This window comes from Gymnogyps californianus, chromosome 29, assembly GCF_018139145.2.
Source record: "Gymnogyps californianus isolate 813 chromosome 29, ASM1813914v2, whole genome shotgun sequence".
In the NCBI taxonomy this organism is placed as follows: Eukaryota; Metazoa; Chordata; class Aves; order Accipitriformes; family Cathartidae; genus Gymnogyps; species Gymnogyps californianus.
The window spans coordinates 1458252-1475254 of NC_059499.1; the positions used below are offsets into that span (position 1 = coordinate 1458252).

General features: G+C 42.7%; 3 protein-coding genes across 3 annotated transcripts; 2 read left to right on the top strand and 1 right to left on the bottom strand.

Moving 5' to 3' along the window:
* Window positions 1-3622: 3622 nt before the first annotated feature.
* Window positions 3623-4183, top strand: LOC127026869 (scale keratin-like). Its single transcript, XM_050912164.1, has one exon. It carries the CDS (start codon window positions 3629-3631, stop codon window positions 3992-3994), a length of 366 nt encoding a protein of 121 aa, XP_050768121.1. The 5' UTR covers window positions 3623-3628; the 3' UTR covers window positions 3995-4183.
* A 3773-nt stretch (window positions 4184-7956) lies between these two features.
* Window positions 7957-8772, top strand: LOC127026911 (scale keratin-like). Its single transcript, XM_050912206.1, has 2 exons — window positions 7957-8293; window positions 8393-8772. Exons 1-2 carry the CDS (start codon window positions 7957-7959, stop codon window positions 8770-8772), a joined length of 717 nt encoding a protein of 238 aa, XP_050768163.1.
* A 1179-nt stretch (window positions 8773-9951) lies between these two features.
* Window positions 9952-10644, bottom strand: LOC127026874 (feather keratin B-4-like). Its single transcript, XM_050912170.1, has one exon. The coding sequence runs from the start codon at window positions 10630-10632 to the stop codon at window positions 10300-10302; it is 333 nt and encodes a 110-aa protein (XP_050768127.1). The 5' UTR covers window positions 10633-10644; the 3' UTR covers window positions 9952-10299.
* Between the last annotated feature and the right edge of the window lie 6359 nt (window positions 10645-17003).

Below are 17003 nucleotides of genomic sequence, written 5' to 3' on the forward strand. Positions count from 1 at the left end.
TCCATATTCTGTTTCCTTCCAATGATGTGGTATATTCCCTCTTGTTACATATTTTCTACCATTGATTATTTTGAGCAGTAATTTTCTTTCATGGCCAATTAGTGCAGAGCGCAACAGAGTTAAAGACTAAAAATAGCTATTTCCATCCTGTACATATTTTCTTTCTCTTAAGGTTTTTCTTTAAACTTCAAAAATTATCTCCTGCGCATTACTGCCATAAGTTTTTTTCCTTGTCTCTTCTGCTTAGTTGATATTTATTAGCATATGATTAGCAATACATTTTAAAGTACTGAATGAATTTTCTCTGATTGATGCTGTTACTATTACGGTATAAAACCTTCACTTTCTTTATCTTCCATGAAAATACATTCTAAATTGTCTCCTATGATAAATTTTGTCACACTTCCTTAGTTTTAAGAGTTACTTTGAGACACTAGTAGATCTCCAGACCAGTGAAATACTCCTGTCTCTCATTTAAAATGCAGAAATTATGATTAATTTTGAAAATATCACCTTTCAACTCTCCTAATCTCCTGTCTTTAACATCCAGCTTTTCAACTTCACCCTTTCTGGTTGCCTAAAGTTCTAGAGAGACGCTGGAAAGAACAGGAAGTTTTTATCGCAGTCCAGCAGGCTCCTGCTGAAGACAGCTGTAGACGCTCTGTGAAAGGAGCAGACTACCCTGGATGACACAAAAGGGAAAGTAGGGCAGGGACAGAGCTGGCCAGCCCCAGCAGCTATGAACCGCAATCTGATTAGGGGAGTGATACGACTGACAGTGTCTCCTTGTTTAGACTGATGCTATTACTCACCATTGGGACATGGAAGTTACATTATAACAACAAAACAGCATGCATAAATCATTAGTCAGTGTTTCTAAAGTGCTTTGATATCCTTTGTTTCTAAGCTGCTTGAGAAAATCTGCAATAAGCACTTTTTTTCCCACGGGAACCCCCAAAAGACATTTTGTAATTCGAAGAGCATTTAAATCACAATGTTATTAAATACAAAGTAATGCTACCAAGTGGAGAGAGGAAAAGGGAGGCCTTTGATGTGGAGACGGTTTGTTGCCCTGAGACAGGGTAATGAGGCACAACTTGCTCTGACTTGCAGACTTCGAGGTAAAATGTAAATCTAGGCAAGGAAGTCATCCCCCAAGCGGGGAGACGTAGATTGTAGTAGTTCACTTTCTATGCCCGGAGAGTGTTTTTTGTCTTCCCCTGCAACAAATGCAGGGCAGTTTTTCTTGGGGAAACAGTCACTTTAGCCAGCTGTTGTTTGCACTTAACCTCCCCAGCCACAACTCCTCCCAAACTGCAGCAATATATGTCAGAAAAACAAACCAAAACAGAAATCTGAACACAATTCCTTTATCACCTGAAGAGAAAAGGAAAGGATTGGGGTAAAGCTGTATCACAACAAGAAATATTCAGCTTAGGCATTGCAGGAATTAAGACCAGATATTTCAGCTCTGGGGGTCTTCTCAGAGATCACAATGAGAAGGGTCTGTAAAATGCCTTGGACATGGGTAAAAACCTAAAAATTGGAATAAAAGATACTGACTGTCCTCTGAAAAAGCACAGAAAAAGGGTAAATAATCACAAATGTATGTAGAATTTTTTTCTGGAAGGTATAGTTTGAAATAACTACATATTTTCACCTGATATACAGCAAATGCGACATCTTATACTAGCAGAGGATTTAATCAAGAATATTGAAAGGATTTTTTTTTAATGAAAGAAAAGAAGAGCTACATTAATATTGACCCATGACTTCCAATGGCACAAATCATGATGTAATTAAAATAATGGCGTGCACCGCCTTGTTTCCTGTACGTTAAAGCAAATGTGATTGTGTAACACTGAAGCGTCTAAATCACTCACACATTTTCATACATTAACACAACACCAAACATTAGCTGGATTGAACATCAACTAATGAATGTTTGTGAAATCATTACAAAGTACTTTTTTCTCAAGAAGCCCCAGAACATACTTGACAAGAGTTAATGCCCACAACATCTAACAAGAAACCTTTATCTGCTGCTTTGATTTTTCCTCAAAATTGTACCTGTTTTGGTCGATCACAGGCAGAGGTGGGACTTCATACATTTCTGGACGGTGATTTCTTTGACTTCCTAGCTCAAATCAGTTAGCAGAACCATGGGCCCCTTTAAAGCTGAATTTCAATTCCCACTTAAAGTCTTTTAGTGAAACAAAATAATTTTTACATAGGATTGGGTTACTACTCAAAAGACTGTTCCTCTCAATGGAAAGCTGTTGGGGAATTCTCATGTGTATTGTATGATCTCAGCTGATATTCATGACCACTTGAAATCCATCTTAGGTCAATGAGGTCTAATTTAAGTTAAGGATGGAACAGACAAATTCCTGGGTAGTCCTAGGATAAGCTGCACTCTGTCTCCAGTTAATTTACCAGATAAATTTAAAGGGCTGTTAAGGAAAAATGGCTTTGTCAGCCAAAGATGAGTCTTACAAAATCTCTGAGCAGACAAGCTTATGACAACTTTGTAAAGGAAGAAGTAACATGTGGAGTCAGCTTAATGCACATGGTAATTCCAGTGAGGTCACTATAATGATACCAGGAATTACCCTAGCCAATTAAGACCCAAGATTAAAGAAATCATGATGGTGTAACATGGACATCACATGGTGTGAGAATTTGAATAAAATCATAACCACGATAAACACAAAACTTTCGTCACGCAAAGCTGTTAAACAATTTCTGTCAGGTAGCCAAATGCAACCCCCAGCACCAAGTGAGATTCAAACCCCATAGGAATGCTGAGAAACTCTATATAAGCTCCAGCCCCTGAGTTCATCCAGACACTTCTGACTTATTCACCTTGCTGAACTTAGTGAGTATGATTTTTTGATTTCTTTCTATTTACTTAATCGGAACCTATATCACAGTACATGCAGAAGATTCCTATAGGTACGCTTAGATTTTGAGCAGCATCAGATCTTTTCTGTCTGTAACTACTCTCAGTGAAAGCAGTGGTAAATGCCGGATTTGGGAGACTGGGTGTGGGTGCAGAAACTCTGAGAAATTAATTTGAGTGTTCTAAGCCATTTAGAAGCTTAAAAATCACAGACAAAAATACTGTTATTTCAAATAATTATTTTCATATTTTATAAAATTTAAGATAAATGTAATAGATGGCCAACTTTTCAACGGTGTTCAGTGGCATTCTGGGAGACATAAATAAACCCTCTTATTTCAAGCAAAGCCACATCTAACTTGGGGCTCTTCCCCCACTTTGGGGAACTCTGTGGTAGACAACACTGAGGTTCCTACACAGTTCTTCAGGATGTGTGTTTGCAGGAAGTGTCAGAAACATCCATGCAAGTCCAGAAGAAAGGCCCATCTGTGGGGTCTGGTCATTCCTGGGGTAGTCTTATACAGTCAGAAACTTTGGATCCAGGTGCTCAGCTAGTGTTAATCAAGTTGATCAAGGCTGCACATAAAACATACACTACAGCACAGGACAGCACAACATAGTAATTTCTCTCATATGAGCATTGAAAAACATATCTCATAAAACCTCTGCCTTGTTTTTAGTCTTTTCCATCTCCATCTGTTGCAAACCAATCTCCACCCCTGCAAGATGTCTTGCTACGACCTGTGCCCACCAAAAACCAGCGTCGCCGTCCCCCAGCCCATCGCCGAGAGCTGCAACGAGCTGTGCGCCCGCCAGTGCCCCGACTCGACGGCCTTCATCCAGCCGCCCCCCGTCGTCGTCACCTTCCCCGGCCCCATCCTCAGCTCCTTCCCCCAGCAAGCCGTGGTGGGCTCCTCCGGAGCCCCCGCCTTTGGGGGCTCCCTGGGGCTGGGGGGCCTCTACGGCGCCGGGGCCACGCAGGGCTCGGGCGGCCTCTGCACCTTTGGCAGACCCTACGCTTCTCCCGCCTGCAGCCCTTGCGTCTTGCCCCGCTACAGCAAGAAGCTCTGGGACACCTGTGGGCCCTGCTAGACCCAGCCCAGCCCCAGGCGCTGCCCCCAGCCCAAACGCCAACACCACCATCGTCCATGCAGGGCTGAGCTGGCGGGCATGAGGCACCGAGGAGTGCTGAGCTGCCCCAGCCCCAGCCAACGCCTGCGCAGCTGGCAGTGCCGCCCACCCTCGGCCCTTCCCTGCCCTCTTCTCCTGCCCTCTGCTCTCCTCCCCTCCCCTCCCCTCTCTTCCCAGCTGTCAGGCGGGGCAGGAGGCACAGGCGAAAGGCCCCCTTGGGGCTGCAGGGCCAAGTCCTGGCCATCTGGAATGCCGCACCAAGGGGGCATGCGGAGCGAGAAGCCATGCTCTGGACAAGGTCCCTCTGCCTCCCCCAACACGTGGCAACCAGCCTCTCTGGGTCTTGCCCACCGACTCTCTGACTCTCTGACAGTCTCTCCTGCCCCTCGGGGCACAATAAAGACTTCCTGCATCCAAGTCGTGTCTCCCTCCCTCCTTGTCCCAAGCTGGGAAGACCCCGGGGGCGGGGGCGGTTGTCCGGCAGCAGTGGGAGGGCAAAAGGTGGGGCCGAGATGTGCAGGCGAGGTGAGCGGGGTGGTGTTGGGCCAGGGAGGATGCAGGCAGGAGCAGCAGGGGAGAGAAAGCCTTTTGGTGGTTCTTGCAGGAGCTGGGGAAAGGGCAGAGGGCAGAGAGCAGGACAGGTGCTGGCAGTGCTCCTTTGTCTGGCCTTCTCAGCCTGGGAGCGGCACCAGCTCCACCAGGTCCCACTGCTCTTTTGCTTCTGGGCAATACCTTGGATTGGGGAGCCCCTTCAGTTACCTGTACGTACCAGTACGACTCCAGGGCCCCTCTTGGTTATGGGATTTCAGCCTTCTCCATGCTCAGGAGCAGGTACTGCAGCCCATACTCCTCCCACCAGTACAGCCGGTTCCTCCACAGCAGCTGTGGGCCATGCTGAAGGTAGCAGGAGCATCCCTGGTTAATCTCCTGAAAGTGTTAATCTCCTTTTTCTTTGGATTAATGATCTACATTGTTCCTATCTTGGTTCTCATTTTATGCTGGTTGAGGACATTTGTCATGGACTAATTTAAGAAATGTGGGTATTATTTTAAACTCCATTAATGAAGGAAAGGTTTGTGTTGTTTTCTTCTAACATTCATTTTTATTAAAGTTCTGCTGTATAATACAATCAATCAGATTTCTGCTTCCCTCCCCGCTTTTAAGTGTGGCTTTGCTAACAGTCTCACAGATTGTGAAGCTCAGCTTTTGCTAGCAGGTTTCCATCCCCGTCACCGGCAGACAAAAGCAGTTCATAAACCCTGCAGAAATCCCACTCCTGCCTTTCATGAGGTTTTCCCCTTGTTCCCTTGGCTACTGTTTTTTTATGGCAACAAAGACATTTAGATCCAAGAAAAAACCCCACATTTTCTTCATCATTTAATTGAGCCCCTCTGCCAAGGAGAGTAAGAGTCTGTGAACTCATTTGAGCTCAACAGCCTGTACATCCCATCATGGCGTCTAGGAACAATGGCCCAGGAAACCACCCCTTCAAAGGAAAATGTACAAAAAATGTCAATGAGAATTAGGAATGAATTTCAAATACCACAACTCAACTCAACAACACAAAGCTAACACCAAACATTTCAAAATTTCATTTGAAATCTCTACTTCTAGAAGTTCAGTTAGAAATACATCTAAAAACAATCCTAATTTTCTTTCCCCTCACCCCTGAAGTACTGACCTCTTAAGAAAAAGTGGGAAATTAATAAAATAGTGTTAAAAAGGATATATTTTAATGGGATAAGTCTGTGGCATCACACAGTTATTGCAAATCTGTTGTTTTCTAATTTTACAATATTGCAAAAGATAGGCTATAAATTACCTCTAAATTGTAAGATAGCTGTGCCTTTGAAGTGTCACCAGGATTTGCTGATAATAATGAGAGGCACCTGGACGATAATGACTTTAAGCTGCTTCACAAATACTCGTTAATACTTAGTGCTTGCAATTTCTGTTATTATCATATTAAATAAAGAAGGGCAGGATTTAGAAGCTCCCTTGTTATGAAACAGCATCATTTAAAAATATGCCAACCAATGCCACTCCTTTTGATTCCCTAACCAGACTGCGATTTATAACTTCAACGCTTGCAATGATTTGGTTTTCATTCATGATATCAAGTTCTTTATTTTACTAAGTATTAATATGTTTGGGGAGATTATGACATGTCCATGCTACAGACTATAGACAGTAGCTTCATCTCCCTTTGTGAGCCAGTATTTTGCTAATATGCCTGAAACGTCTATTGCCTTAAATTCTAGGAGGGGAAAAAAGAGCCCCATTAAAAATTATCTGAATTTTCAGGCTTAACTGGCTAGCTGTCATGTTCTGAAAAACAAGGGGTCTCACACTGATGGCCTAAAATCTCTACTCTTAGACTCTCCAGATCACTTGCTCTCACCTCTAAATGACCTCCTCTCATGTATGAAGCTGTACCTAATGGCACAGAGCACTTCGTTCACACCTCTAAATTGATGCTCTTGCACAAGATTTGCATGCTGATAGTTGCGTGTTTGTGTATAACAATGGTAAAACACATCAAATATGAATTTTTAGTGGGTGTTTGTAAAGCCTCTTACCATTCCTAGGAGGATCTGGAACATCTCTGAAGTGTCACTGCCTCAATGACATTTCAAAGACAGCAGTAAAAGTACCAATGGAATCCACCTTATAATTCATGAGTAATTAATGGTATTTGATGTGCAAATACAGATGTTAAAAACACCATGTTTCTAAACCAGATGTAGATACCTGAAATTCTCCCTCTTTCTATTACCTCTCTCCTTCTTTTTATCCAGCTTGCATGTATTTTCATAGTATTCACTTAAACAGCACTATTCTTAAAAGACAGATAACTTAATTGATCCTTATTCATCTACCCTAAAAATCAAACTTATCTTAAAACTTGAAGTGGAATTAAATAGCAGATGCCCCAATGCTGGTACTGGGTATTAGATGTCTGAAAGATCTCGTCATTCACCAGACCAATGCCCACAAGTTGGTACTGACATTGTATCACACCTGTTTTTGAAGGTGGGGAGTGGCAGTGCAAAGCAAGCAAAATTAAATCCTTCAACGTGAAGGTTGTTTTGTTACTATGTGGGACCTGAGGCACAAAGGGTGTTTCATATCTGTAAGCAGTTTGAGAAATGTATAAAAGCTGTCTCCACTCTGAGACTCTCCATCCACATCTCCCGGCTTATTCTCCTTGGTGAACAGGGTAAGTCCAATTTGGCTCAACCTCTATCCTTTTCAAGCTTTTTTCTGTTGATGCTAAATTCTACATGATGCTACGGATTGGCAGGTTAGAGAACTGCAGGTGTCAGAAGGCATTATCTTTAGAACAAAATGGGAAGTTTTACTATGCCACTTTGAATAACCATTTCCCAGGCATCTTAGTTCCAATTCAGGATCTACATGCATTATAAAATTTAAAGATATTAGAGTGATCATAGTATCTACCACCTTGTGGTAGTGTTTGCCCTGTAGGGGCAAATATTCCTATTTGGAAGTTGAGTGCTACTGGGGAAGCAATATGAAACTGTAGAAATAGCTGGCTATATCTGACACTTCTTTTCTTAACTTACTGTAAATACATTACCAAACTTCAGTCTGTTTCAGCTGGTCTTAATAAATTAGATTCATCATGCTACAAACAAGAGCAGTGATGTCAAGTGTGGGATTCACCAGACATGACACTAGATGTCTGCATCTGTGCATGACGTCTAGGGGATCTTGACAATAAACAGAGTCTAGAATGTGATTTATGTGACCAGATGTAGGTATACTTTGCCAGGTAATGAACTCTGGGCTGTCACAATTTTCATTTAAGCAAGCACAGGCATCTAGAGTCAGGTGAAAATTTCTGCACCCAAAACCTGCTTACTGCTGTGCATTGCAGACTCACAGCCATCACAAGAAGGATGTCTTGCTACAGTGAGTCCTGCAGACCCTGTGGGGTGACCTGCCCTCAACCAATTGCCAAGAGCTACAATGAGCCATGTGTGCAGCAATGCCCCGACTCCAGAGCAGTGATCTTCCCCCCGCCGGCTGTGGTGACAGTCCTGGGCCCCATACTCAGCTCTTTTCCTCAGGAGAGCATTGTGGGATCGTCAGGCCCAGTCTGGTTGGGGCGTTCCTTCAGTTCCCGAAGCTCCCAGGGCTATGGGAGCTCCTTGGGCTATGGGAGGTCACGGAGTTATGGGGGTTCTTTTGGTTTGGGGGGCTATGGGAGCTCCCTGGGCTTGGGAGGTTCCTCTGGCTACAGGGGCTCCCAGGGCTATGGGAGCTCCCTGGGCTTGGGGGGTTCCTCTGGCTACAGGGGCTCCTGGGGCTATGGGAGCTCCTTTGGTTTGGGAGGCTATGGGAGCTCCCTGGGCTTGGGGGGTTCCTCTGGCTACAGGGGCTCCTGGGGCTATGGGAGCTCCTTTGGTTTGGGAGGCTATGGGAGCTCCCTGGGCTTGGGGGGTTCCTCTGGCTATGGGGGCTCCCGGGGCTATGGGAGCTCCTTTGGTTTGGGGGGCTATGGGGGCTCACTTGGGTATGGCCATTCCCTAGGTTATGGAGATGACATGGGCTACGGGGGCTCCCTGGGCTATGGGGGCCAACGTGGGTCCATCGGCTTTGTCAATTGCGGGAGGTCCTACAGCTCTGGCTTCTCCTCGTGTGGCACGGGGTACTACCTCCCTGGTGCCCAGAGGTGGGGCAGGTCCCGCCGTGGGAGCTGCGGGGCTTTCTAAAGCCCCCAGGATGGTGTCCAGAACCAACAACAGCCCTGAAGCAAGGACCACAGCATGAGGACATGGAGCAAGAGCCTTGGGGACTGGCAGCATGCATCAGCTGCCCTGGCATGGGGACAGGAGGAGGCTGTGTGTGCCCAGCAGCCCACTACCCTGTGCCACCCTGTGCCCTGGCTGCATGGCTGAGCCTTGGTATCCCCTGCATCCCTCCATCACCTCGGCTGTCCCCTGGATCCTCAGCGGGGCTCTGGTACCAGAGCACGATACCTGCATCACGCGTTTCCCCTTGTATTGCCTTGATTTTCTGTAGTTGGCTGCTATGCTTCTCTTTCACATTAAAACCCCATGGTGTTGCACAAAAGCCTCTCTGGTTTTCGTTTGTCCTTTAGTTTCCTCTTGGAGCAAAACTCCCTGGTGTGCTGAGTTAACTTATCAAACAATCTGCCCTGCTCAATCTCTCTTTAAAATGTGGAATGAAAGTTTAATTTGGATCCGTAAGGCATCAACAGTGTTGTGTTAATGAATGTTTGTTTAGCAATTTAGCAGTCATTATCTTCCCCAAGGTTCAGAACAGGCAGGATAATTGTTATTGCTCTGAGTATTTCTGGTGACACCCCAAAGGCCTCCCAATCACCACATAATTTAGCAACCAATTACCACATAATCGCAGCATTCCTAAACTACCAAGCCAACAAAGGCAGAATCATACATAATTTTTTTTTTAATTTGTTGATTTTTAAATGTTCTTCCTGATATTTACTGTCAATCTGTGTTAATGGCAAAATCTTCTTCATAATCTAAAAAGTGAGTATGAAAATAATACCAGAGATTGCTGAGATTTTATGATCTCCAAGGAATTGGAATACCAAGCGATGAAATGATATATTGCCTGTAAGGCAGCGTTAGCTTTCCCCCCTCTTTCCCCCCATTGATTGTTAGCCAGGAATAATTATTTTGTATTGTACTTAAAGAAGTGTAACTAAGGGAAAATATACCCTATCAAAAAAGGGGTATTGCTCATTGCTTACATTTATCTATGATTACCTCTTTACTAATTGGAATGGTATGATTTAAATGAAAATCTGCCTGTTACTGACAATTTATGCACAGGCAGATTTCTCCCAGAGAAGGCTCCAAAGAGGAAAAGAGAGGAAGAACATTGCAAGACACATATTATGATGCACCATAAATTTAATGAGTGAGAAGTAGAATTTAAAAAAAAAAAAATGTACAGCGTAAGAAAGCGGTAGGGTTGAATATGGATAAAACTAATCATCCATTTCAAGGCAATGCTTTACAGCTGGGCACCCAACTCCTACATGCAACAATAAAAGTTACATTTTTCACCTCATTCATAACAGAGAAAGGCATTAAATCAGAAATGCCAGGCTCCTGCAGTCCCATTAGCTTAGGGAAAAGTAGAGGGTGGTCAGCAAGCATATGGCCATGGTCATGAACTCAGTCCTGCATCCGGATCACGCTTTTAAGCTTCTGGTTGTTCCTTTGTCGTTTTTGCCCAAAGCTTTATCATGGCCCACACCGGTTGTAACGACGGTAGGACCTCCCATAAAGGCCACCTAGACCTGAATATCCAAGGCTCCCGAGTCCCAAGGAGCTGCCAGAGGAGATAGGGACCCCTCCAGCATTGAGAGCATCCCCTACAGCTGCAGATGCTGAGGATCCCACTGTGGTATTTTGTGGGAAGGAGCTGAGGATCGGGCCAGGCAGGGTCACCACCACAGGAGAGGGCTGGATCACATATGTAGAGTCCTGGCACTGCCTGACGCAGGGCTCGTTGCAACTGTTTGCCAGCGGGGTTGGGCCACAGGGGGTGGGAGGACACAGATCGTAGCAGGACATGTCTGCGAGACGGAACTAAGTCTGAAACACAGGGAAGGAAGTAAACACAAGAAAGAAATTGTAATTATAGTCATGTAATTAAGCTGCTAAGATGATGGACAGTGCAAGAAACTAACTGGAGACTATGTTGAGAATGGAATAATATTTTAGTCTTGGGCTGAAAGGAGACTTCAGTGAAACCCAAACTCATCTACGCTTCAGAGGATGGCTCAAGAGGTAGCTGTACCTCCTCCTGAGCAGTCTTTGATAGCTCATTTCCCACAACACTCCTCCAGAATGCGTGCAGCCCTGCAATAGGTGGGAAGCGAGGGACAAGGCATCTGATCTCCTGTATGATACGGCTAGGAGAAACTTTGCCCCACAACGGAGTGAAGAAGAAAAAATTCCTCAGCAGGTAGAAGTGAGGAGCATAACCTGATAAAGTGACGCTCACCTGTGAAAGGGAGCTGTTATCCTTCCCACAGACGGGCTTGTCTCTTAAACAGCAAAAGAACAAATATTCTACCTAATTCTTATTTAATCACCCCCTTTTCCTTGTGCTTATTTCCTTTTACATCAGTCTTACAGAGAAAGCAACTTTCTGCCTGTTTCTGAAGGGGGGTGGAAATGGAAGTTGACAGTGTCCAAGATCATTTGAAAGCAAATAGTACAGGTGGAAGCTTTACTATTGATATTTCAGTTACAGGTTACTGAGGTGCTGCAATGGAGATCTAGTGCCAAAGTATTCAGAGCAGTTTAGAAGGTGATGACTCAAATATTTCTGGTCCCAAAGTGCTTAGGAATGGAGAAGGATTATTTTCATGGTATCCTGGTGCAAGAAGAGATATACTTTCAATATTGTTCAGCACACTTTTGAAAATTTGAGCCCATTTACTTATCTGCCTACAGAAAAAGCTCTGAGAAAGCCAAAATCTCTGTGCAGATTCTCCACATCCCCTTCTAGTTGCTGAGCAATTCACATGCAGAGATTTGAACATCTTGGAACTGAATGATCCGGTGACACAAACGAAAAATGAGTCTGAAGTCCCATGTCCAGCAATTGCCACCCTTCAAAAGACAGCTACCCTCTTTTAGAGAAAGAGCTACTTGCAGGTCTCACACACAGACTGATAAAGAGCATAAACCTTAGACTGCTATAGACAAGACAGTGTAAAAATAAAACACGATAAAGGCAACAGTTCAGGATATTGAAACATAGTAAGCAGATTCAGACTTACCCTTTTCACCAAGGAGAATAAAACAGAAGAAGTGAATGGCAGCAACTCTCACTGTGCTGGCTTTTATACTGTATCCTAGAGTGCCTGAGGACCTGAGACATACTTTGTGCATGTAGCTATTTACCAACCAATTGCTAAAGACTTCTTATATGCAAAAATATTCCCAGCTGATGATTTACTTTTTCCTCACTGTTTGTATTTATTGCCTTGATTTAATTTCCTCACCATAATGTATGCATTCCACTATAGAGGTTTCTTTTATCTTAAAATCTTATGAGCCTAGTTAATTCCTGGTCAGATCAACTGATTCATCTGAGTTACTAAAGAAATTATTTTGCATCCTAAGGACAATATATGCAACGTAAGTCATTTGAAAGAGATGAATACATATATTAGGAAAGACGCATGTGAATTACTCTGTGAAATCCCCCTTCCCTTTTCATGGAGAGCGTAAGTTTTTGACACATCCCACTCCGAAAAGGCCAGAAGTTACTATTTGTGACTCTGAATTGGACTGTATGTTTGCCAAATTCCTCTCAAACAGCCAGACAGCTGCACAAATTCAGAAAAAAAAATTGTTACAGAAAGCACTTAGCAAAGCTGATTACACCTTACCAGTCTCAAAGGTACTTACTGGGAAATAGATTATTTGAGGGAACATATTGTTTTACTTTCTTGACTCAGGAGACAGGATGAAAGAGTACCAGCAGTCTGATCTATTCATTTAATATTAAACTACTACACTTCCATGGAGGAATTTGAGACACAGGTCTTCAATTTGGGAACTGAGTGTCAAAGTCCTTAATCTAAGGAGTCTGCAGTTTTAGCTTTCTTCCTACATCAAACTCCAGGAAAACAATTCAGGTCAGATTGGGGATGCATGTGAATTTTAGGCTAGTCAGAGACACTTATGCTCAAAGTCTTGCACAAGCTTACCTACAGGGCCATTAAAGACGCCAAAGAGTTTTACATTTGCCATTAAATTATTATTTTCCCCTACTGTGTCCTGCACTATTACACAAAATTATAATCCAAATTAATGGTAGCTACTTACAGAAGTTTATAATATTCTTGTTCTTTTTTCCTCTTTTGAAAGCAAATAATGTTGTCTTCATTTTGCATGGTCTTAAAGAGCATCGCAATGTGCAACAATTCAATTTCTTTTTCAAAGACAGCTTCTAGATTAAAAAGTAATTGCATACCATGCATAAGCAGACTTTAGGGCAGGGATCAGTATTCCAATCTCTCCTCTCCTAATGTTTAAATCACTTAGCTAGAGACATGCAAATTATCTCTGAACTGAGTATCATCATGAAGATCTCCTGGGAAATAAATGCTGATTGTACAGTTTTGAAGAACAAAAGTCTTCGAAGCTCGCAATACATTTTCATCAACGGCTGAGACATGCAAATAATGCATTATCAGAAAATGTGAAGGTATGTGACACTATTTGAACATGATCAGCGTTTAAAATTTGTGACCAGGATTACTAATGAATTGCACAAACTTCCTCGCTTTATATGGTGTCACAAACTGGAGCCCTTCCAATTTTTACTTAAAATACAAACAAGTATTTGCACAAAGTCACATGTTAAGAACCCCATTCCAGTCATCAGTCACTGGATGCTCTTAGGTACGTGATGATCCCCATCAGTGACACTACTGACTGAAGCTCTCGTGTCCCTTGAGATTTACCAATCTTTCCCCAATGTTCTTACCAATGCACACACACAGACACACTACTGCGGTATCAAAATGTTAAAAAACATATTCCTTTATAGCAATAACTATCTATTGACCATAAAAGAAGCATGTGGTTTTGAAAACAAACTCATCAAAAGGTATAGTGATGATAAAAAGAATCACAAGTCCTCTCCTGAAGGTGATCATATGTCAGGTTAGCCCAGCTGGCTCAATGTCCTCATCCCAGGAGCTGAAAGCTTCGGGATATTGCTTGTTGGAATATTACAAAGAGTAGTGATCCTAAATCTCACAGTCACTTATCAGGGATGAAATTGCACACTCAGGACTTAAATTAAAAGCTCTTGCTGTGACAGCAGGAGGTACTCCCATGGGCCAGTGTGACCAAAATGCTAAAGAGCAGACAAAATTCCTAACCAAATTGAATTTTGACTCATCCACATTTCGGGAAGGTGGAGTCAGTATAATGGAGCCAGGCATATTTAATGGATGCAAACCAAAAAGATGAAAGAGACGTCATGGATTGTGGTTTTCATCCAATGCCAGGGTAAGTCCAGGCAATAAACATAAACAGTAAACAAAACAATTTCACTAGTGGGAATCCAGCCATATGCAAAAAAAAAAAAAAAAAAAAAAAAAATTAATGCAGGAACTAGTTAGCAAATGTGTAAGAATGTCTCAGATCCTCCAGGCAGCCTGAGAAAGCTATAAAAGCTCTTGCTCTTCAGGGCCTTCCTGCCTCTTCCCTTATCCCTGTATGCACAGCAGATGCTACAATTCTGGCTTCAGCTTTACAAAATTTGGTATTGAAATACATTTTCACTGACAGCAGAAGCAAATACTTAGTGTCCTGCAAAAACAGCTCATGTTATTCTTTTTTCTATGGACCAACTTGTTCCAGCTATTCAGTGATAGATATTAACAGATGCAAGTTTATAAAAATCAAGAAAGAGAAGATACAGACAGTTCTTTTGTTCAGAGCATGTGTACTCTACCATGCACCGTTTTTTATGCTGCTGTTTTATTGTCTCGTACTATGTGTTATGCTGCCTGATTATACAGACCCCAGTCTAACACGGTATGACACTTCCAAAGCAAACACAATAACAACTTGAGAGGCAGCACCTGAGCTTGTCTTGCCTAGAAAATTTTCCCTGTAACATGATAAGCTAGCTCATATTCTGCAGCAGTGAATAAAACACTTTCTGATTAACAACAAAACCAAAAAGAGAAACCTTTTACTTTGGGACTGTGCTATACTTGTTGCTATGGTAAGTTTTAACCCAAAGAAGGCACATTGGGGCAGGAATGAAGGAGGAAAATGATGCTTGAGGATTTTTTTTGCTTTTCGTTTTGAAGAAGTGAGCTGCATACCAGACCTTTCTGCTACAATTTCTGAATGCTTGAAGGAAAGTTCCCAACTTTTCAAAGAGTGTACATGCACAGGGCTTACCTCTGCGGAGCGGTTTGGTGCAGTTGATTAGAAGAAAGCTTAACAGAATTGCAGAAGGGGATTGTGAGAGTCAGAAAAGGTACTTCGTCATGAGAAATGTCATTATCTGTCCACCTGAATATGTTAAAGACACCTTCACTGGAGTGCCTCAGCCATAACTCTTTCCAGCCATATCGATACTGTGGAATTGTAACTTCTCTGCTGTGTTAGATATGCATGTTGACCTCCATAAGAGAAAGCTATTTTGCAACAACTGCAAATGAATGATGACTTCTTTGGAATGCATCCTCTTTGATCAAGCAATAGCTTCAGTTGAGATGGCAAAAAATATATTACACATTTAATTCAGACCAACCTTCTACTGTATTATAATATCAAACTGCTAACTTTCCATTCTCTTCTATTGTTTATTAAGAAAACCTACTCCTTAAAATTATTCTTTCATGGAAACGAAGTACCTCCTTTAATTTAGCTCCACTAATGACTGTAGTCAATATCTTTGTCAACATCTTTTGCTGGCTTTAATTACTGTTCAACATCAGTTTGTACAGACACAGACAAAGACTCCAAGCAAGAAATTTCAGAGATATCAGGCTGTGAGTCGTATGGTTCTGCCGACAGAACATTGAATCATCCAGAGCCTTCAGGCAGAGCTTTTCAAACCTTCTTCCTTCAGGGACCAAAGCTCCCAGTCTTTAAACACCACCTTTACTACAACACAGATGATCAAGCTAGAACAAAGCAATGCCCAATAAAGTTCAGATCTACTAGACACAACAGATAAGAGTCAGTTTATGAAGACACACTAAGAAAGGGTTAGAACTTAAAATCTTTTAATCTCTTTCTCCCAGACATGCTTCCCAGGCCAGCAAATTTCAAAGGTCAGTTCCCTTGCAAAAACACCACATAGCCTTCTCTTCCTCCCCTCCGACACTTACCAGGGCCTGATCTCAGCTGCCATCAGAAAGCTCTGGACTGCACTCAAAGGGGTGCACCAGCTTGCTGCCTCTCTCCCACCACCTCTGACCTGAGCAAGCTCAGCTGTGCTCAGGAAAAGCATAATCTCTCCCCTCTTTTAAAGGGGTCTTCCTAAGTATCACAGATAGGGTAAAGAAAGCCACAATCTTCTTCCAGGTTGCCCGGGTAATAGTACATGTATCCTGTTTGTTCAGCAAGCTGAGAACAGATGAGCAGAGGTAGTGCTTCAGAAAAAGGTTTATCCCTATAATTTCTAGTGTTCCTCATGCCCCTGTAGATTTTCCTGCTGCATCTTTCTGTCCTTTTTTCTGCGTAGATACTCTTGTCTATCACATCTACGGAAGGATAAGGAGAAACAGTATTCCCCTCGGTAAGCTTTTCCCCGAAATTAGGCTATTCCACTTCTCATTGAAGGGGAGTTAATCTCCCTTCTCAGATCATCTTATTGCCCTTTTCTCATCCCTCTTCAAAGACTTCCATCTCAAAACAAGCATTTTCTCATAAAAGAGCAATATTAAAACAGTTAAAGGGCCTTTTTCCATCTTTGTGGTACAGTAGGTAAAGGGCCTTTAAAATGTAAACAGAAGCAGCTCCCTTACTTTAAGATTTCCTGCTTATGCAGCAACAGGAGACACACCCATTGCAGGTGAACTTCATCTCTTTCTAGCCTTTGATAAATTGTCTTGGGCTGGATTTACCATGTATAGACAAAACAAAAACTTTTTCCACAACTGAAATCTGACTCATTCTCCTTTGGCAATTGGCATGAAGTTATTTGCACAGTGTTTTCTGGAACTGATGACTTGCAAAGGGACCCGTTTCACCACAGACAAATGGGAAAAGGGGCTGGGAGAAGAAAGAAATACAGGCAGACTCCGAGTATGATGCAGCACAAATTTAATGAGGCTGAGGAATGGAAGGAAGCAATATAAAGTGTAAGGAATACATTTCCATGGTCCAGTAAGGACAGTGCCCACTCATCCCTCTCACAATGACACACTCAGCAAAATGAGATATTCCTT

Bases quoted from the DNA above. Each gene is read 5' to 3' on its own strand.
- LOC127026869 (XM_050912164.1), top strand. From the start codon at position 3,629: ATGTCTTGCTACGACCTGTGCCCACCAAAAACCAGCGTCGCCGTCCCC.
- LOC127026911 (XM_050912206.1), top strand. From the start codon at position 7,957: ATGTCTTGCTACAGTGAGTCCTGCAGACCCTGTGGGGTGACCTGCCCT. The intron at 8,294-8,392 runs GCTACAGGGGCT...TTGGTTTGGGAG, and splicing joins GGGCTTGGGAGGTTCCTCTG to GCTATGGGAGCTCCCTGGGC.
- LOC127026874 (XM_050912170.1), bottom strand. From the start codon at position 10,632: ATGTCCTGCTACGATCTGTGTCCTCCCACCCCCTGTGGCCCAACCCCG.